Raw genomic sequence first — 21,697 nt, 5'->3', positions numbered from 1 at the left:
CAAGTTTTATAAACAAAATGGCAGAATTACCTGTGAAGGTTGTATCTAATAGTATTAATGATGTGCTCAAATTAATCTTCTTTATTTTACTTGAATGCCACTGTTCAAAAACAGGCACAAGAAACAAAAACATTAAGATGCTTTTTTTACTTTGTAAAAGATACAATAATCAATATAAAATTATGACACATATAGGATTAAAAAACAAGGGCTATATTTTATCTTGTTTTCTAAAATGTGTTTTTTTTTAATTGTTTATGTTTTTTCAGATTCTTGCATTTCACTGAACTCAGATTCATCACCGTGTGGAGCTGAAGCCCTAGTGAGCATGAACCTCAGTCTTCCTGACCAGAACATGCACAACTCTAGTGAAGGCTGCATAGAGGACGACAAGCCTGATGTCATGCTACCTTGCTTCCGCAGAAACATGTATGACGAGCCTCTGGCCTCATACTCCAACGGGTCCATCATCTCTCAACTCCTCCGCAAGACAATCCACAACAAGAGGGCACTAGATGAAAACCATTTCTACCTTTCTAGCTCCACTGCCGCTGACTCTGGCCAGGAGGACCAGAGCAGTGTCTCCTCAAAGGACAGCACAGTGGAGGCTGCCTCCCCCAGCGGTCACATCTCTGCAGGAACCAGCCCGGATGGAGAGCATCCCATGACTGACCACCTGCAGGCCAAGAGGGCCAGGGTGGAAAACATCATCAGGGTCATGGCTGGCTCTCCCAACGGCAAGCAGCATGGAGACAGTGAGAGGTCTGACACAGAGGCCAGAGACACCAGGGAGGCCAGGGAGGCATACAGGGAGAACAAACGCAAACAGAGGTTGCCACAGCATCAGGAACACAGCGTCGGAGGACCAGCGAGCAGAAGACCTGGAAGCAGCAATAGTGAGAGCTGTAGCACCAAGGACGAGGAGTGTCACAAGTTGAAAGAGCAGCTCCACAGCATGCAAAGGCTTCTGCGTCAGCTCCAGGAAAAGTTCCTTCAAGTTTACAACCAGGACGATCCTGAGCACAACGACAGAGATGAGACAGAAATAGCTGTTGAGCACGACACCCTGGCAGAAAGCACAGAGTCACGCTACATAAGCGCTGAAGATGATTTTGAGAGGAAGAACAGCAGGGTGTCTGCAGAGTGTAAGGACAGAATGAAAGTAGTTGGTTATCTGGTGCACCAAAGAGAAAGTCAGAACCTACAGGAAACCCTGAAGCAGGAGCTCTCCCGGGCTGTTAATGAGTGTGTGGATAGGGTGTTCAAGAAGGTGTCTTCCACAGGGCTGGACCTGTCCCCTCAGCCGTGCATGTGCTCATCTCCAGACATGCAGATGAGCATTGGTGCAGACAGGAAGAGCCAGCAGGCCGGCTCCACCCAGGAGCAGCCCCAGTCTGAGGAGGCTGCACTCAAACCCCGCGCTTTGGAGTTCTATGAAAGCTCTGAGGCTCAAAGCCCACAGGACCAGACGGAGGCACTGTCACTGGTGGTCCGCAAGCCGACAGTGACCCCACTGAGCTCAGTCACCCCAACAGTGAAGAGGCCCTATCCTGTGCACCAGACGCCATTTCAGTTCAATTACAGCACGCCTCTGCACGACAGCCAGATCCTAGAGCACCTTCTCAAGTATGGGCCACATTCCAACTTTGGGGGCCTGCCTTGCATGCCCCCATCAATTGACAGGACCTCCCCAGACTCAGTAGACCTGCCCTGGGACACCCTCACCATGAGGTCCAAGGTGACATCCAGCCACCTCAGCCACCACCCTCGTCCCTCCACCCTGGGGGCAGTGACGGTCGACAATCTGTGTCTCCCTCACGTCAAGATCGAGTGTGGTGATCTGCAGAGCATGGCCGAACGAAACCCTTACATGTCTCTCAACATATCCTTTCACATAAATGATATAGTCTGAGCCAAAGTGGCTTTGCCTCTTTGCCTTTTTTAGATGTAAAAAAAAAGAAAAAAAAAAGAAATTACCAACACTCTGCTGTCGTGGCTAAAATGAACAACTAGCTTGTTTATTATTGTTGTTAAAAATTGAAGATAATACTCAGATTCCCATATTTGTAGGCTGAAGGTGCAGTGATGAAAAATCCTGTAACTTCACCATAAAAATATAAAAAGGCTAAAAATGAATGACTACATTTTATTTTATTTTTCTTACCCTAAGATTCAACATCCACAGACCTACAAAATATGCATGAAAATACTAATGTCAAAACATCACAATTAAAAACATGGTGTGTTTGATAATATCTTATATATATATATGTGTATATATATATATATGTGTATATATATATATATATATATATATATATATATATATATGTACATATATATGTACTGTATGTACCTTTTATTTTATACAATCTCCCTATATTCAGCTCTTCCATTTGAACAATGGTTGAGGTTCATTGCAGCATGGGCAGTTCCAGTAACAAACTTCAAGGAGAATTTTTTCTTTGATCTCGCTAACCCCATAGAAAATTATAGCATCTTCTTTAATCTGAGCAGAGTAATGACTTTAAGTCTAGAAAAAGACAAATAAAAAGGAATACAAGGCTTTGATAAGAATTGCCAGGAACAAAAGCCAATTTTTCAAAGGCAGAGAAAGCATCGGTTTCTGTTTCAGGAAGCGTCGTTTTTTCAGACTTGAAAAGGTGCAGGATCTATTTCTCCATCATCAGAGTGATAGGGGTGCATCTAAAAGGTCACATCTGAGTGCTGGTGGAAAACACAAGTGCCTCCCAACCACAACACTTGAGCTCTTGTCTTGAGCATTTGTTGTTGGAAACCTTTGTCAGAATGTGCATGATTAAAATAGAGTGCAAATAACAGTGTTTTTTTGCCTCAAAGAAAATCAACCGCAAGACAAGTTGTTCTGTTCAGGAAAAAAACTGTCCATTGTTTGAAAAGTTAAAAATTTTTTAAGTTCCGTGTTTGCTGATGTCCACGATCAGTATGATTAAAATAATATCTAAATTTAATCATTCCTACAAGTAAATTGAAATAAATCATTTCTCTACTCCTCGCTGATTATAAAGTAAACAATCTTTAAAAAGATCCTAAAATTTGAGTTCAGTTTTGTTGATTCTCTTGACGCGAAGCATTAGAGAGGGTTTGCTTTATCTTTACAGTGCAAAGAGATCTGCTTCTCTTTGAACAAAGCCACATAAATCTTTCATTCCAACTTCCTTATTTCAAAGGTAGGGTTCCCTAATACATGGATGGTGTGGTGACCTGATAAGGAAATATTATGACCTAAGGCATGGTGGTGGACTACAGAGGAAACGCTCCTGAGCATCTTCATTGCCATGGGGGGAAAACTTGAGAAAGAATTGCATGTATTTGCAATAAAGTAAATATATGTAGTAATATATAGTATGTCGAGTACTGGTAAATGGTTAGTTTTTTTTGTTTTTTGTTTTTTTTTTTAAACCATTTAAAATATTTTAAATATACCACATGGAACTATATACATTTATATTATCTGAAATGTTTTACTTTTTTATGACTGAAATTGACATTGTTTCAGGGTTTTTCTGAAGAAAAATTATAAAGCAACATATGTCGTCTTTAAATCAACTTAATTATATCAGAAAATCAGCTCCTTTTTTCACAACATTTCAAAACAAGCTGTCTTAACTGCCAGGCATGAAGTGCTTCGCTCTCTAATTAAAAATCCCTAATCTAATTCGTAATTCTGTTTTGCCAATAAGCACATGTTAGGGTCATTATTGACTCCCTGGTTAATGCCAAGCTGTTCTTTAGCGAAATTCAATTTAGCTGAAGATTGAGGCAACACAATACTCTGGTCTACTATCACTTTGCACAGGACTGTATGCTGTGTGTTATATTTGATTGTCAGTTTTTTCCACCTTAACCTAAATGTGAACATCCAGGAGGGTCTCACCCCGAGCCATCTGAAGAAGGCAAAGCTCATGTTCTTCTACACCCGCTACCCAAGCTCCAATGTGCTGAAAACTTTCTTCCCTGATGTCAAGGTAATTTTATTTTTTGCATATAAAAAAATTTACTTTTTACTTATAATGTCAAACAAGCAGCAAATTTGTTTGTCCTGCGTTTAACTCCCCGGTATCTACTTGTCAGTGTGTGTTTGGGACAGAAAAATCAGCAGTGTGTCGGAGGAGAGAAACAAAAACGCAGAGGGTTTAAATAACAAAGCCACTGAGCTGCTAGTATGTCCTGGGGGCAGAGGGAGATACAGGGGCATTCTCTCTTTAAAAAAGCCACTCCAGTCAGCAAATGGAGTGACAAAGGACTCTGTAGGAAAGGCATTGCTATTGAGTGTCAACAGAGAGTTGGTATTAGAGACTTGTGCAGCAGCAACCAGGCGGTGGTGAGCTGGCCCTAAACACAACATCCTGTGTGTTTTGGCCTTGGTCTCGTGTCATGCCTCCTCTTCTGTCTCCTCCTTTTGTCTTCTCTCTTGTCTCCTTATCTGCATCCTGTTGTTAGCTCTTCTCATTCATTCATCCTCTTTATCTCTTTCTCTCTTCTCTTTTACCTTCCTATTTGTAGCACAAGCTCCCACTCATATCGTCTCTCCTGCCTCCCCTTCAATTTTCTCCAAAACACCTTCCCTCTCCTCTCCTATCTTGTCTCCTGGATCTGTCTGAGCCAGTTCGGGGGCCCCCGTCTCTCAATATGCTCTGACCCCCGGGGTCAGGGGGGAGGATGCTGTTGCTGCAGCCCTGCGAACGTCTCCTCCTTGCTTACAATCCTGTGGTGGGAAGTGGCACTGAACAAAAGACCACCTAATCCCAGTGTCTGATTCCATCCTATCAGCCTGAGTCAATGAGAGGGAAGCTTCCTTCTGTCCTTATGCTGCCGCTTTCTCACCCACCACACCAGAGAGAAGAAGCGTCTTTGATGCCTGCCCAGCCCTTAGGCATTTTTTTTTCCGTCTTTCTGGATGATGAGATAGAATAACACGACTAATGTCAAGACTGAGTTTAGAAATACAGAGCCCTGACAGATGTTTTTTCACCCCGCACATTGGTGGGAAAAGATCAGAGCAATTAATGTTGCGTGGAGTGACAGACCATTAGGTGGCATTTTGCCCTACAGGTACTAAATGCAGGTTCTCAGTCAATTATGGAAAAGGTTTCTAATGCAAAAGCATCAGAAAGACATTTGATTTTTAATTGAATAGCACAGAGATTAATATTTTTAAATTTCTCATTGAAGTCTCATATTGAATTCTAACATTATATATTTAATTTCAAGCATGATCTAAGTTTTTATTCGCCTGCTTCACAGGGAAGACAAAAGACAGGGATTCATTGTCTTGCTTAAAGAGACTTCAGCTGCACAGATGTTTGTCGGTTTAGGTTGCAGGTGTGGAACAATCCTTTTAACATGGGATAAAGTCACGTATACTATTTTCTCTCCATTTCCAGTTCAACCGCTGCATCACCTCTCAGCTGATCAAGTGGTTCAGCAACTTCAGGGAGTTCTACTACATCCAGATGGAAAAGTTTGCCCGCCAGGCCATTGTTGACGGCATCAGTGAAGTCAAAGACATTACAGTTAGCAGGGACTCAGAGCTGTTCCGGGCACTGAACATGCACTACAACAAAGCAAATGACTTCCATGTAAGTGTCATTCATTAGTCATCCCTCTTTTATGTTGCACTTTGTATTGTTTGATCATTCTAGCTGATTTTCTGCGTATGAGGTTTTGTTAAAGAGGTAACTCCTCTCATACTGCACATACACAGCAACAGATATACAAGGTTTGCGTAAAAGGGAAGAACATATTTTCAGAAATGTTGGGAAATATGCCATACATTTCCTGGCGGAGATTGAGAGGAGAAGATTGATAACACTCTCGTCTGTCACTTCAGTGGGATGCCACAGCCAACAGTCAGTTAGCTTAGCTTAATGCAAAGACTGGAAACAAGGGAAAACAGCTAGCCTGACTCTGTCCAAAGGTAACAAAATACACCTACCAGCACCTCTAAAGCACACTAATTCATGCATTATATCTAATCCAGACAAAAACTTAAATTTGCAGTTTCATGGGTGTTATGGACTATTTCTTGGCTCTGAGCAGCTGCCAGACAACCAGCGGAGGCCAAGAACTAGCTTAACACCTAACCCCTTGTAAATGACCAGGCTAGCTGTTTTTTCCAGTCCTTATGCTAAGCTAAGTGAACCCTCTCATTCTTCTCAACTAACCACCCAAAAGTGAATAAGCACATTTCCCAAAATGTCAAACTATTCATTTAAAGAACTGGAGTGGACACATTCATCACAGTAGTTACTAACCTACTCAAGTATGTCAGACCTCCTGTCAGCCTACGCTGTGTCACGTATGTCCATGTGCTGACCTGTGTGTCACACTGCACCTGTGGCTGGCCAGCCTTTACAGCCATTATCTAAACTCCAGAGTGATGCTTTATCAAACTGTGGGAAGAGGAAGCCGCAAAATCCCACTAAAACAACTCAGGATTAGAGGACCAGCACGCCTGAGCGAGACTGAGATTGCTACTGATGCGGAATGCTGAGAAAGACGCTGTGGATTCCGAGGGAGAAGGCCGTTTGGTGGGAAAGGGACGAGACCGTTTTCTTTACCTTGGGACCAAGACATTCCTTTCCCAGGGATGCTTTTGTGTCAGGAGATGAGGGGAAAGAAAAATAACTTATGCCAACAAATGTTGTGCTAACTGGCCAATGGATGGGAAACAAGGGCTGCAGGGCGGTTTTCTCCCAGCATCCCTTGCATCTATTCATTCACTGATGCGTTTTTATGGATCCTGCTCTCGTTATGGGCAACTCCCAAATTCTTATCCCGACTTTAACCACAACAAATCCTCACTTTAACACAGCTTTCTCCAAGTTTATACCTAAACTTACCCAACCAACCATAATCATTTTAATCCTCAGCTTCTTGCTGTAGTCCTAGTGGGATCCACGATTATGCTGTGTTGACTAGCTCTGCTGGGTAAAATCCCTGGGAAGAAAGCTCACCAGTAGTTAGTTTAGGTTCAAGAAAACAAGACTAGCTAATCAAAGAGGCCTCTAATTGAAAGTTAATGATTGCAGCATTGCATTTATTGTATGTGTGCAGAGAACAAAGAGATGCGCTCCCTTTCATCAGTTTGAGTGTTTGAAGAATTGCACTACAGGTCTTCATTTCATATATTTTTGACTTTGAGAAGGCTGAAGAGGGCTTCAGTATGTTTGTAACACATCAAGTGATTTTTTTTTTTCAAATAGAATAAGGTTCTAACTAGATTGACTTCATTTCTAAATCTCTACATTTTCTTTCTTTTCCAGGTTCCTGACAGATTCCTGGAGGTTGCTGAAATCACCTTGCATGAGTTTTACAACGCCATATCTTCAGCCAAAGATTCAGACCCCTCATGGAAAAAGGCCATATACAAGGTGATCTGTAAACTGGACAGCGATGTCCCGGAAGAGTTCAAGACATCTTCCTATTTATAGGCATGAGTGGAGAAATGTACAGGTGAAGGAGTTGGCGATTTTTGAAGTTAGTCCCTCGACAGTATTAATTCATCATTTATTGTAGTGCATTTTTTTTAGTGAGGTGAAATGTAGATGTTGGCTAAATGATTATTCTGTAAATCTGTAAGAAAAAAATACACACACACACACATACACACACACACACACACACACACACACACACACACACACACAAACACACACACACACACACACACACACACACACCATCTTAAAAGTTAAGAATTTATAGCCTGACATATTGTGTTCTACTTTTATCAAAAAGCAACTATTGATTATTATTAATGCTCTTGTGGTTTATTCTATTGTTTAGTATTTACTCTTATATAATCTGCCTCAACACATTTAGAGAGTTACTGAGTTTGTGGGTGTGTAAATTGTTTACAAAGATGTAATCACTTAGTGTAGCCTTATTTAGCCAAACTGGAGGAGATTTTTTTTTTTTGGGCATTTATCGTCAGTATTAGTCATCTTTTTAATTCCATTTGTTTTCATAGCTGTGTGTGTTGTGTAATTGTACAAGCGCTGCTGTTGTATGTTGCATAATGTTCTATAAATTTGTTGTAAACTATTCGCTTGACAGAATGTGCATGTGAAAATAATGCAAGTGACTGTGAGTGAGTTTCCTTATGTATAAAAGTCATGTAAAGAACAATCATTTTCAGATATTTCAGTCACAAACATTGTACTGGATGATTATTGAAATTAAAGATGCACTAAATTATAATATAAAACTAGTGTGTTATGGTTTTCCTTGGCAATAGTCACTACATGAATATACATTTTTTTATATTTATGAGAAACAAGACATCCCAGGTAAATGCTTTATTTCTGGTTGTAAATGTTTAACTCTGCCGTGAAAATACTGCGTCCCAGTGCTGAGCCCCTAAGGTGCCTCTAATCCACGTCCAGCAGCCAGCTGTTAAATGTCCCCCAAACTATGCTGTTCTCATTGTTCACCGAAGCCAATTCAAGTCAACTTTCTAAGGCCTGCATTCATTGTGTGGCCGTTGCGGATGCGGACAACTGCCATGTCTTAAAAACAGCCACAATGCATTCCCTCCTAATGACTAATGCCCGAGGTGACCTCATATCACAGTTGTGCCACCAAAGCAAAATTCCACAAACCCGTTGACTCTTTCTTCCAGGCACCCACTCAAAGCACGCTACTCGCCAAAACACACACACGCGCACATATGCACACGCAATTTGGTGATGTCAGAAAAATCACAGATGGGATACTTTTGATGCCTTGGGCTTAATATAAACCAGACAATCAAAGCAGCGAATTAAATCCACTGTCAATTTCATCGTGGATGAGCATAGTAAATCATCAAAATATTAATCACATTGTCAGTACCATTATTGCAGGTGATTTTATTCCTGAAACTTTTACAAAAAACCTGCAATGTGCCTTTAAAATAAAGACTAATGATATGAGTGCAGCATGCACAATAGCATGGACCACTTTTATAAAAGTACACTGTTTCTTGTCACTGTGTGAGATGACATTGTCAGTGCCCAAAACCAAACATTTAATTGGAAAACCTGTTAGTCGCCCAAGCACCAATTACATCAGAAATGATAACATTAAGGAAATTAAAACATTAGTTGGATTGGTTGATGACAAAGACTGGAGACAATAAACCTCACTAATCTTTTAATAGACATTTCTTTTCAATTAGATCAGTCTTCTTCAGTAAATTGATTTATATTCTCAACTCAATTAAAATGCCTCTGGTTGAACCAAAGTGCTTTGCTCAAATTAATTTGTTGTGACATTTTCTGAACAAGACTTGGTAACCTCTGATATAATGAAAGAAAACAAAGAAAATACCTTCAGTTGTTTAACTGCCTCTGGCTGACAAGGCTTCAACTTAAACAGTACGATATGAAATTATGTTCTGTATTAGAGAGTCTCCGATAAAACAAAGCATGCTTCCTAATGAAGATGAAATGAAAAGTAAAAAGCAACAGGAGGACGTGATAAAATTAAAACAAAAAGCACTGTTTGATCAGATGCTCTGGGTTGTACATTTCATCACTTGGAAATACACTTTTACACATATATTTTACACATATGTTGTTGCAGCTGTTGTTCTGTCAGAGTCTCACATGAGAAAGAAACAAATAAAGAGAATTTCATTATCATCATCATCATCATCATCATCATCATCATCATCATCATCATCATCATCACCAGAGCCGTTCGCTTGTAGTTCTTGGAGGTGGATGAGCCTCACAGAAAAGAGTAACAGCATCATCTAGTGAATCTCCGATGTAATACACACAGCTCGGCCTGCCTCAGAGTCAACTGATTCATCTCTGACAGTGCAAGTGCGATTTTCTTCAGTGTATACAATGTGTGTAAATTGTTATTTTTGCATTTTAGCCAATCACTAGCTTTCTTTTAAAATGAAATCCACTCTATAATTCAGTTTTTAAAGCCATTAAATATGCAACATCAGATTCTGCTGTGTACACAAATCTCCACACAGGTGCGCAATTGTCACTGTTTACTGAACTGCTGCTCAGGGATTCTTCAAAACGGCTCAGTTTCTCCAAGACTCCTGGGAAGTGGACACTGTGAAATCTTGTCAACATCATGATTTGTGCATTTGTGAGTTAGGAAAGCTTGGCTGATTGTGCACAGTCACTGTGTGTGTGTGTGTGTGTGTGTGTGTGTGTGTGTGTGTGTGTGTGTGTGTGTGTGTGTGTGTGTGTGTGTGTGTGTGTGTGTGGTATGATATTAATGAGAAAAAAAAAAAAGAGCTGGTGTCTCCTTAGCAGGGTCCTGGAAAGACAAAGGCAGGATCAAACACCCCTGAGCTGGAGACAAAAGGAGCTGTGGGACTGGGGGCACTGGGACGGTCTCTGTGTTTAATCTCCTGCTCATAGATACCGGCGTTATGCCAAGCTTACTCTGGGAGGGCGCTGGGAGCAAAAGGGAGTGCAACTTGAGAATGGAGGCCGCTGACTTTAGGCTGCCCTTCAGACAACCACTTCTTGGTGTAGTTTGGTGTGATCACCAGTAAATCTTTATTAATTTTAATTGGAGCCCCCATTTAAAAGAGCAATTAAAGCGGATTAATCGAGCCCATCCCGTATAATGTCTTCTGTTAATTAGTTTGTCAGCACTGTTTTAATATCGCTTAATGACTTCATATTTCAGGGATGACATTAAAGGGATGCTGAAGGAAAAGAAATGGCCTTATCACAATGCGCTGCTTTAATGGGAGATGTCCCCCGCCAGCGGGCAAGGTCAGGCCTGGGGCCGCTGGGGAGGAAGAGGCTTCAGGGTGGCACCAAGGCAGCCACCTCCAGGGATACGCTGCCTCACAAACACGCTACCACACTGTTACACACACAGTCTCTCTCATTCACTCATACACAGATCACTGAGGAAGAGGGATACATCGAGAACTGTGCATGTGATGTTTGTTAGATTCCGTTATATTTCAGTCACAATGTGAATCCGATTCTGATGTTTTAGTTGAAAAGGTAAACTCAAAGATTGTACGGTGAGAGTTGGTGAATGAGGTTAGAAGTTGAGTAGCAGTACGTAGTTTTTCTTTTACAGACAGGGAAGAGATGAAGATGATGTAAACTTTCAGGTCAGACTCCCAGATTGCACTGGAGGAAAACACCAGGATGCTGCATATCATTCAAATCATAAGAGCTCCTTTATCTTCACATCTACACTGAATGACTTCTAGAGCTTCCCAAAGTGGGTGCTGTGGTACCTCAAGGACAAGTCAAGGGTGCCATAAGATTTTTGTGATTCATATTTTTTAATATTGTAAAGGTGGATTACTTGTAGGTGATATCATATTCCACTTCACAATCAGTGGCATTAGCATCGGTGGTTCTGTCTTTCCTAACTGTGTGAGTTGGTTTCCAGGCAGACATCAAAAACAAGGCAAGGAATCAACTGTCTGTGTCAAAGTCAGAGATAACATGTTGCTCTGTCTTTGATATCTCCCCTTTAGTTTAACGATTATCTGCATATCTGTAGAGTATAACTGCTGACTTCTTTTCATTACATGATTGTGCATAGGCTTATATCATTTAACTTGGTTGATATACGCTTCATATATATTTTTCATCAGTGTTGTTTGTTTACTTTTTTTTAAAAATCCTTAAATGTTTGATGGAAGCATTGGCAAGCTATAAATGCTCCACTGGTGGACACAAAGTTTAGCCCCTTCTTTAAACAGACATTTGCTGTACTGTAACAGTGCCTTACATGTTTAGCCTGTGATGCTCCTCTCACAGTGACACTGAGCCAAAGGTGGCCAGGCAGCAAGAAGTTGATAAAAACCAACAGCACATCCTCCTTATTGCAGCCTTGGCTGGCGTGCATCCCTGCTAATTTGAGTGTGCCCTCGCACCTCCACTCTCCTCAGCAGATTCATAAATCTCATTCCCATTATCCCGCTAATTAGCCGGGATTACAGGAGCATGTAATGCCCCCGCTTCCCAATAGATTGATTGGAGGACGGTCTCTTTGTTTTGAAATCACTTCCTGATTGATGTACAGAGCCCTAGTTTGCAATTGTAATGGCCCAGATGTTAACAATCAAATGTGTTTCCGCTCCAGGAAGTAACAGTCTGTCATGGAAGAGGAGCCAGCCGAGCGTGTAACGACACATCACAGGAGTGTGGGGAAAGAGGGACTGCAGAGGAAGGGATGGGGGGGGGGGGGGGGGGGGGGGGGTTAGGTACAGGAGCCCTTGTCTTGAAATGCTGCTGAGAGAGGGCATAATGTCTAAGTCTACGCCTCAAGCTGAACTGTATCTAAGCTCTGTGTTTCTGGAGGCTTTTGCATTTTATATTGGCTTTTCTGATGCTTTATTGATGGATCAGACTTTTATTTTTATTAATGGAATTTTGCCCCCTAATTCTTTCCTTTTTCTTCAGGTTGGTCATTGTAATTCAAGAGGTCCATTTTAAAAGGCTCAGATAAACTGGGTTCAGGCTAGAAGAAATACAGAGCAGTTTTCCAAAACTTCATCAGCACATTAGTGTTGACAACGTTATCGGTGCCAGTTTCCTGTCTGAAAGCAATCCATTTAAGAAACAGTAGAGGGCACTATTGTCTAACCAAACTAACCTTTGCTTTCCCCCTCATTCCTTTTTTCTTACCCTTCACCAATAAATCACTTTCCCAGATAGTTAATGGATATAGAAGCAGATCATGAGTGAGCTATCTGTGGGGCGATAATTTAAGTGAAGATCCCCACAATGATTGCAGTGAAAGGTTATTTATTTCAACAATAATGCAGGACACAAAGGGGGAATCTGGGCAAGATTACCAGCTAGGGTACGCTAGAGTGCTCATCTCCAATGGAGCAGCGTGTAAATTGGGTTCACTTTCCCCAATGAAAATACAGACTGCAGTTTATTTCAACTTTATGCACATGGAAGGCTGTGCTTTCCTCTCAAGGGTGGCTGGGGACTTAGAGATGGCTGTGCATATGAGGGGAGGGTGGGTTTAGACCTTGAAAAATGCCCCTTTTGTCCCTGAGTCTCTGGAAGGCTGAACTATTGAGGTATAGTCCCTCATCCACCAGATTCCCACTCTCCTCTAATTAAATAGCATGACAATAAGGAAATGGTCTAAAGCATGTTGGCCTGAATAATGGACAGAATAAGCACAGACCTCTAAATGGAACTGAGGTGAATCTTTGTGTGTATCTGCCCTTGTGTGCTTGTCTATAAGTGTGTGTGTTTGCATGCATGTGTGTTGTTTACACGGTGATGCTGGGCACTATTGATTGACTGTGTTGGTGGAGAACCACAGGGCACAGAAGCCAGCTCAGCATAGACACTCCAGTTCTCAACTCAGGCAGAAAAATGCATGATTAAGGCCCAACTGACATGTCTAAAAAGTCCTGGAGAGAGAAAAGAGGAAATAGCTCCATATGCTGCCCCATGTGGTCACAGCATCCTGAAAGTATGGCACCGCGCACTGCCTGGTTCTGCATCACTTCCAATAGCCTCTAATCATCCAGGTCTGCAAACAATGCATCTGGTAAACACATACACAGCAGAGTATAGGAACTTAAAAGCTGCAGCGTACAACGCTCAACACACTTGGGCATACAATGTATACTTTTACATGTCTGTCATGCTCCAGGCTTTCAACTATGCTGTCAGACAAGATATGCATCGGACATGGATCCAGTGCTGTGTGAGATATAACCATTGGGTAAAGGATGAGAGCCCTTGAGCTGCATGATAAGCACTGTCACAGAGACATAACATATGTATCTATGCTATGCTTTGCTTAACGCTCCAGCAGGCTTTGGTTGACTTTACCTGGGGTGGCAGGTGAATGCCCCTGCTCAGTGCCAAAGCTCAGGAGTGAGAGCATCAAAGCAGAAGTGTCTGTAGTGAATGAATAGGCAAGAGAGGTAAAGTGAAAGAGTGTATTTAGGACTCTAGGGTTTGGACTCTACGGGGGGCATCCCTATCCCCAGATGGGCCTCCTGATCATCAGACTGCTTCCTCAGGGTGATGGAAGCTAAGCAGCCGTCTCTGTCTCTCCAGATGGGTGGATCACAGGTCAGATCGTCCCAGACAACTGACTGGGGACATTTGGGTGGCTGGTCCCAGGGGGACAGCATGGGGACAAGAGGGAACCTGCCTGAGACTGGCAGCTGCAGCACTCCCTTTTGGCCTAACATACCCGAGGGTGTACCTGCTGCTCAGCTTGTGCCCCAGTGGCATGTGACAAATGGTGACATGCTTCTGCTCCCCTGCTTTGTTAGATCGGCGGCCCTGATTGAAAGCAAAGCAGCAGGCATCTCTCAGATCCATATGTCTGCAGAGAGACGGAGATAAAGGAAAGAGAGAGCGGGCAGACTCATCTTCAGCTTTAGTGAACACTCAGACAAATGAAAATAAAGTGATATCATTCCAGCGCATAAACGTATGCAATTTTCTGCAATAATGGGGTTGTGGAGATGAGCATATGCACTGCAGTCATTTTATTTACATATGGATGAGTCCATTTTTGTTTTTATGCACACCACTCTCTTCATTAAAATGTGCAGCTCGAAGAAGGATCATATTTCATGGAGGAATAAGGAGAGTTCCAAAGGATTTTGAAGAAAAATAAAACAAGAAAGAAGACAACTGAGCCAGGCCTTCCCCTGAAGTTCCAGCAGCCTTTATTAAAAGTGCGGCATGATTGATAACCTGTCAGTCATCGGAATAATCACGACCAATCCCGTCTCTCGCAGCCAGCTCTGCTTCCCGCCCTCATCCTTTATGCCCCTATCACCCCCAACACATCCACTTGCCATTGAAAACCTGTAATTGAATGGGTTTTTGTCATTATTGTGATTAATCATATTAATTTGAACTAATTAAGAGATGGTTCAAAGTTATGACAATTAGATTAATGAAATTAGTTTTAACTTTTTTCCCCCAACCTAATAAAGAAGGGAAAATCAGACCAGGACTGTTATGAAACAGTTGGCAATCTGGATTTTGGGACTAATTGAATGTCTGATTTTATTAATGATGAAATTTATAAAAGTCCTTGAGGGGGAAATTAACGCAGATTCAGCTGCTAAGAGTGGAAAATTAATTAAAAATCGTGGAGATATTCCTGTCATTAAAGGCACAGGGCCTGTTAACCCTGGTCCTACTGTGACTGGCTAGTGTGTACACACAGGGGCTCTCCACAGTGACTGGAAGGAGATATATGGGGTTTTTAGCGATAACAAATAAGCTTTTAGAAGCCCTCCTTTAACTGGGATTATTAGGGGTTCAGCAGTGGAACTCTTCGTGTTTGTTCAGGTTTTTCCTTTATCTACCTTCTTTACACTAGATTTGCATCAAATTCAGAATTCAAGTCAAGATTTTTGTGATCAGTGTTAGACCACTGCCTGGTCAGGCACCTGCCTGTATTAGCGAGTCACTACAGCCCAATATTCTGCCATATCAGTACATTTTCTGATCAGTGCTGATGGATGTTTCTTGTTCCAGGTTTAGAACTAAAAGAGTCTAAACTTTTGTACTCTCAAGCTCCAGAGACACGGACCATAGACTGTAAATAAAGATGGACGTAGCCTCCGTGACGTCATCCATATGTTTCTGAAGCTCAGAGTGGGTCGTTCCTTCGTCACCGTCTTGCCAGTACGTGACTCCGCCGAACTCCAGGCTAAATCCAAAAATGGGCAAAGAGGAGGGGCGCTTGTTGAGCCGAAACTTCGGTACATGCCGGCTTGTAGCAAACATACGTTCACCCGCTTGTCATCCAATGCGGCACGCCCTCAATTGTACATAACTTCAAGCCTTAATTAGATGTAAACAGGTGAGTTGTGTAAATATTTGCCGTACCGCACAGTTGTCATGAAGGAGGAAATTAGCCGTAGAGACCAAAACTGTTTTTGTACCAGGCTGTAAATATTTTTATTTCTCCTGTAAAGTTGGACATTTTAACATGGGGGTCTTAGTGGACTCGCTTTTGGAGCCAGACTCTAGTGGTCATTCGAAGAAGTGCAGTTTTTGGTACTTCCGTGTTGGCTTCATTTTCCAGCCTCAGAGGTGCTGTGGACACATTCTCAGCTCAATACCTTCCTGTTTAAATTAGCCTGAGTTTAGTTGTATACATTTTTAGCTATTCTAGCGGCATCATGGCAATACCTCAAACTGAGTACCTCGAAAATGATTAGCTTGACACCCATGAAATTTCTGTTCCACGAGGATGAATCCTACCAGCTCTGGTAAGTCTTAAAATTTTCTTCTAGCATCATCATCAGGTCAAATTTTTCATTTGTCTAATACTTTGGTTTATGACCAAATACCTGCAAAATGAATGACTTTGTGTTTTGTGCTGATCAGCAAATGTTTGCATGTTAACTTACTAAATTAAGACAGGGGACATGGTAAAGATTATGTTAGCATTGTCACTGAGCATGTTGACATTAGCATTTTATCTAAGTACAGCATGGCTGTAGTACTTTTTAAAGCTTAAATGTGCATTTGTGGATTTTATGTCTGTTGCTTATGCATTTTAATATGAAGCACTTTTGACATCTGCTCTAGTGTAATTAAAAAAAAAAGAAGCTTTACTTATTTTTTTTTCTATTCAAAATCACATTCAATCATGATAAAAACTTGTGATTCTGCGTTGCATTAGGCCATGGTTAACCTGACTTCAGGTTGAAGTCAATTGTGATTGGCAAATTACCACATCAACTAGCCATGGAAAATTAAAAACAAAACAAAACACTCTAAATTACCTTGAAGTGCTATTCAGGACATTGGATAGAGATTGAATGGTCCCTATTTTGACTTGTAACAGACCTTTGAGTCCTTATTTTCAATATCCAAATATTTGTCAGGAAGAGATGATACATAACTTTCTTGTGCTACTATCAAATAAAAAAGTTAATTTCCATGTGAGCCAAACTGCAGTGTTTTGGGTCCATTCCAAGAAATCCCCATCCTGTTGCTTGGCCAGTGCTAGTGATTGACACCCAGGTCAACCCCTGCCACTCTGGGTGCAGTGGGGGTCTGACACTTGTGTTGCATGGGCTCTGCGCGCTCCTTCAGCTCTGCATATTCACCAGCCTGTCTCCCTCTCTGCAGGCCAATTCATAATTAACAGCTGTTGGCTTGTCAAGAGTGGCCCTGGCCGTGGCACACACACATATATTTATATTCACTGTGAAGACCCCCTTGCCATGGATGGATTTCAGAGGCCATGAACCCATCCTCTTTCCCTGAATGATGGGCACTCACCTGAAAGCTCAAATACATACTCAGTCAACCTGCTCTCACCATCCCACCACCTTCCCCTCTCTCTCTCTCTCTCTCTCTCTCCTGGTTTCTAGCTCATTCGGTTTCTCTCCTTCTCTATTTTTCGCTTCTCTCTCCTGCTCAGCACCTTCTGCCACCATGTCAGGAACTTTTGCATTAAGTCCAGTCCGTCTGGCCTGCGAGGAGGCAGTATGAAAATGAAGTGTGGCCGCGGCTGGCCCTTTGCTATGTGTGTTTGTCATGCCTGTTTAGCTGAAGTTGAAATGTAAATATAGACCGCGGGAGATCTCGGCTGCGATAGGCTGCTTGAAATTCTAATAAACAAGTAGCTGTCCACCTGTAATAAATGATACCCATAAAAAGGGGTGATTCCTTGAGCAGATAAAGATGAAAAGTAATTGTTTGTGCTCACACAAAATTAATCAGATCAAAACAGGGGCAATCATTTTAAAGAGACACCAGACCCATAAAAAAGGGAAAGCTGTGATAAAGTATTGGCTATCAGGCATGCAGTCTGGAGGTTAGCATTACAATAATATGGAGGTTCCAGTATTCATGTGGCTGGAGATAGGATTATTGCATATATTCAAAGAGGGGGAATGTTTATAGTACATACATATACAAGCAGAGGTTCACAAAGACATTCAAGGTACAAGGTCATAAGCAATGGAGAGTTTCCCTATGGGATGGATATTATAATTTCATTCAATAAAGTGAAAAATTATTACAAATCTTTAACACGAGAATAATATTTAAATCACAGTAAAGAGTGATTATAACAATGACAATCCAATACTTACAATTAATATGTTACCAATGAAAAATGAACAGTGAAGTACCGAAGTTATCTTAATAATTTATATTAAATACTCATTTATTGAGTAATTTACTAAATGAATAGTTTATAAATTAATAATTACAAGGACATCTTTGCTTAACGCTGCAACTGATGGCGTTTGTGTATCACAATTTTTACATTTGTGCAGAAAGAAGCCTAATTTGAATGAGGTTTGTGTTTTGTTTGTTTTGCCATGGCTACAATCACTTGTATTGAAACTAGCACACTTGCGGTGCCAGCCAGGGGTGTTCCCCTTACCCAGATGCCATAGTGATCAACACACACAGCTCGTGCCATCCGGTCTGAGGGCCCAGATATGACAGACCACCTGGAAAGAGAAGAGGCAATGCAAACATGGTTATTTTCACAGCTTTGATATGCTAAACACACAAAACCCCACTACAGCAAAAGGGCCAATTTTTGTTGCTCAGTGTTTAGCAATACACATGGTGAGGACATAGAGGCGCTCTGTTCAGCTTTTACGCACTGGCTGTGGTCCTATGCAATGTGTTTACCAGAGCAGTGGAGAGAGACCCTGATACACACAAACAGCAGTGGAGCTCAGTGCCACTAGCCACCTTGGAGACCATCCATACTCTATTTCTAGCATGAGGATTGTTCAATGTGTACAGAAACGTCTGTTTGCATACTTTCATTTTCATGTTTATCTTTTCTAAGTCCAATGCCATAAAGTTAACCTCTTTCTTATCTCAGTGCTCTCATCTTGGAGTGACAGATATGGTAAAAGATCAGTGCTTTGCAATGAACCTCTAAATTAACCACAGTTCACCAGAACACTTCCCACCTATTTCAGTGCAAAGCTGCCCAACTAAAACTACAATGAACTCTGAGGGTGTCAAATAGAAGAGATCAACAAGTCTTCCATTTAGCAGCTGTCCAAATTGAGTCAGTGATGAGGCTAAGGCTCCTCTGGAGGTTATTGTATGCTTTGGAAAGTGTCTCATCTGGTTACAGGCAAAAGATTGCATTTGAAAGTGAGAGAGCGCCGGCAGCCGAAGGCAGCGCTTGTGTGAAACTCTTAACACCGACCAAATTCCCTGCTCTCTTTATTCTTGTCTGGCAGGTTGTAATGGAGTTAATTGTACAATAAAAGCTATTCTCTAAATCATTTCCTCTCTGTCCATACAAGATTGATCACGGAACCAATCCTTTCTACTGCTGTAATTTTCATATTTAATGAGCGTGACTCCAAAACTATTACACTAATTAGTCAAATCTCACATATCGGTAATGATGCTCGCAGTAATTAATATTGTATTTAATTAAAAAATGACCCATTTCAATGGCTTGCATGCAGGCGTTGCTGGTTGCTTTGCCTGCGGTTAGGAGGGGATGTTAGAGAGGGGGTGTGTGAGGGGGGAGGATGGGGGTTGGGCTGTTGGACAACACAGCGGAGATGGAAAGAGAGCTAGAGATGGGGAGAAGTGGGTGGTGGGGGGGTTAGACAGGTGTAGGTACCGTGAGTGGCTCTCTCTCTAGCTGTGCCGCTGCTAGATTTCCAGTTTCCTGCAGCATATGTCTGTGGGGTTAGCATGTGCTCCAAACCCCCTCTTTCTTTCACTGGAGGCAGCCAGCCTGTGTGATTTATGTGGGGCCCCTGTTCCACTGTGCATACACTGGAAAATCTCCAGTTTACACAAGAATTGCCTGAAAAATGAGATCTGTGACTACATTCTTTTCATTAGCGGCTTACGCTAGCGTGGAGCCTGGGAGCCTCTGAGCTCCTAATGATGCGCACGCAGCCCCGTAGCCTCCCAGCTGCTCTCAGGCTCTCATTACCTACAACATTCATGTCACAAACACTCTTATTTAATTTCCACAACAATTAAAAAGGAAAACAGTTGCTAAACTTGTGCTGCTTGAGGCAGCTGAAAGCTGTGTGTTCAGTGGCTCAAACAAAATGTTTGTGCAACAAATACACACTCAACAACACACATTTTGATGTTCGGCTATAAAGAGAAGCTATAAACAACAGCTATATTTTGATATTGTATTCAATGCAATATACAGCCAAAAGAGCTCCCAGATAGGAAATGACATTAGGATGGATATACAACAATGAAATTTTATTACCAGGGGACCCACTTCACAAATGCACACTTAAAAAACAAAAACCATACCTGTCTATCTGTGTAGTGACAGATATTCTGTGCATGTGGTCTGTTCGCCTGCCCTCCTACAAACAACATTCAATCTCTCTTATAGCATAAGAACATGCAAAGACCAACTCCCCAACCCCCCACCCCCCTTTTCCTCCTCTCCACCTCTCCAGCCATCAGTAACAAACAATGATGCTCTCGTCCCAGGCAGCAGTTCAGTTCTCTTATCTAAATAAGATTTAGCCTTCATTTAAACGGGGCCTCCATCAGTTTGGAGAGATGGCAGAGGAATAGTCAGCAGGATAGAAGACCTAGGGCACCTCATTTTATCTTTATTTATGTCTCTCTGCCTCGCTTTTTTCCCAGCAGCAGGACTGGGTGTGCACATGCCACCGCCGAGATGCACTCAACAATGTAATTGGGGTGATGAAAAATTATCGTGATTGGGGGCATTGCCTCTCTCCCTCTCACCCCCCCCCCACCACTCTCTCCACCCCTTGCCGCCCTATGCTCCCCAGCTCACACCCGCTCCTCCCAACAACCCCCCCACCCCCCACCCATCCACCCCCCCTTCCTCCCCCAACCAGTAATAACATCTCCGGGCCCATCTGTCACCATCTAATGTGACAAAGTTTTTATCGCATGTATTAAGGCGGCCAGATTAAAAAGTAAATACGGCAATCTCACCAGGCCCCTGCGCTGGCAGGTTATGGCGCATTTCACGGTGGCCTGAGCACCTCATCAGTGTTCCGCCGCCTGTGCCCCTGGCAGGGAAACAAACAGGCCCCCAGGGAGCAGAGCCTGAGGGGGGGTGGAGGTAAAAGGGACCGTGGTGGGGTTGTGAGTGGGTTGCGGTTGGCTGCAGGGGGAAAAGAGGGGAATGGGAGGTGCTCGGCAAGCAAGGGGGATTGGGGTTAAGGAGATGTTAACGGATACCATTAATGTTATATGTCTTCTTCCCCAAGAGGTAGACCACAGCCTATATTTCCCCTTTGTTCCCTCCACGTTTTCTGCTCTTGCTCTTCATGGGTTAAGAGTGTGGATGAAACCAGGTAACTGCATGGAAGGAGAAGAGGTGGAGGGCCATCATACCCAAGTAGATGTGGTACCAAGGATTTCACATAAACTAAACAACGAAAGCACTGAATTGGATAAATGGGATGTTGATTCTCCCAAACTTCATGCCCTAACCAGGTGATTCATCCGTGATATGACCGTACCCTCAGACGTCCTCTTCCTCCCAGCATCTCTCTGCATCCATGGTCAGTGGTTTGCTTCTAAAGTAGGGTGTTTTCCATCTGGCCCATCCATCCTGGCTCTGCACTCAGGAGGAAACACACTGTGGCTCTCAGCACCGTGGCTGGCAGATGGGGAACTGAATGCAGTGTGCCTGTCAGATTAGCTCCTGTAATGGCTCATTTGGGCTCCTATGAGGAGATATTAGC

General features: G+C 42.4%; 1 protein-coding gene across 1 annotated transcript; it reads left to right on the top strand.

The window, feature by feature from the left end:
- Nucleotides 1-303: 303 nt before the first annotated feature.
- Nucleotides 304-8,222, top strand: prox2 (prospero homeobox 2). Its single transcript, XM_056393821.1, has 4 exons — nt 304-1,882; nt 3,900-4,007; nt 5,427-5,621; nt 7,308-8,222. Exons 1-4 carry the CDS (start codon nt 329-331, stop codon nt 7,473-7,475), a joined length of 2,025 nt encoding a protein of 674 aa, XP_056249796.1. The 5' UTR covers nt 304-328; the 3' UTR covers nt 7,476-8,222.
- The last annotated feature ends 13,475 nt before the right edge of the window (nt 8,223-21,697 follow it).

The sequence above is a fragment of the Seriola aureovittata genome, chromosome 13 (genome assembly GCF_021018895.1).
Source record: "Seriola aureovittata isolate HTS-2021-v1 ecotype China chromosome 13, ASM2101889v1, whole genome shotgun sequence".
NCBI lineage: Eukaryota > Metazoa > Chordata > Actinopteri > Carangiformes > Carangidae > Seriola > Seriola aureovittata.
Note: the sequence above shows the minus strand (reverse complement) of the source record. Positions and strands in the feature narration are given on the sequence as shown.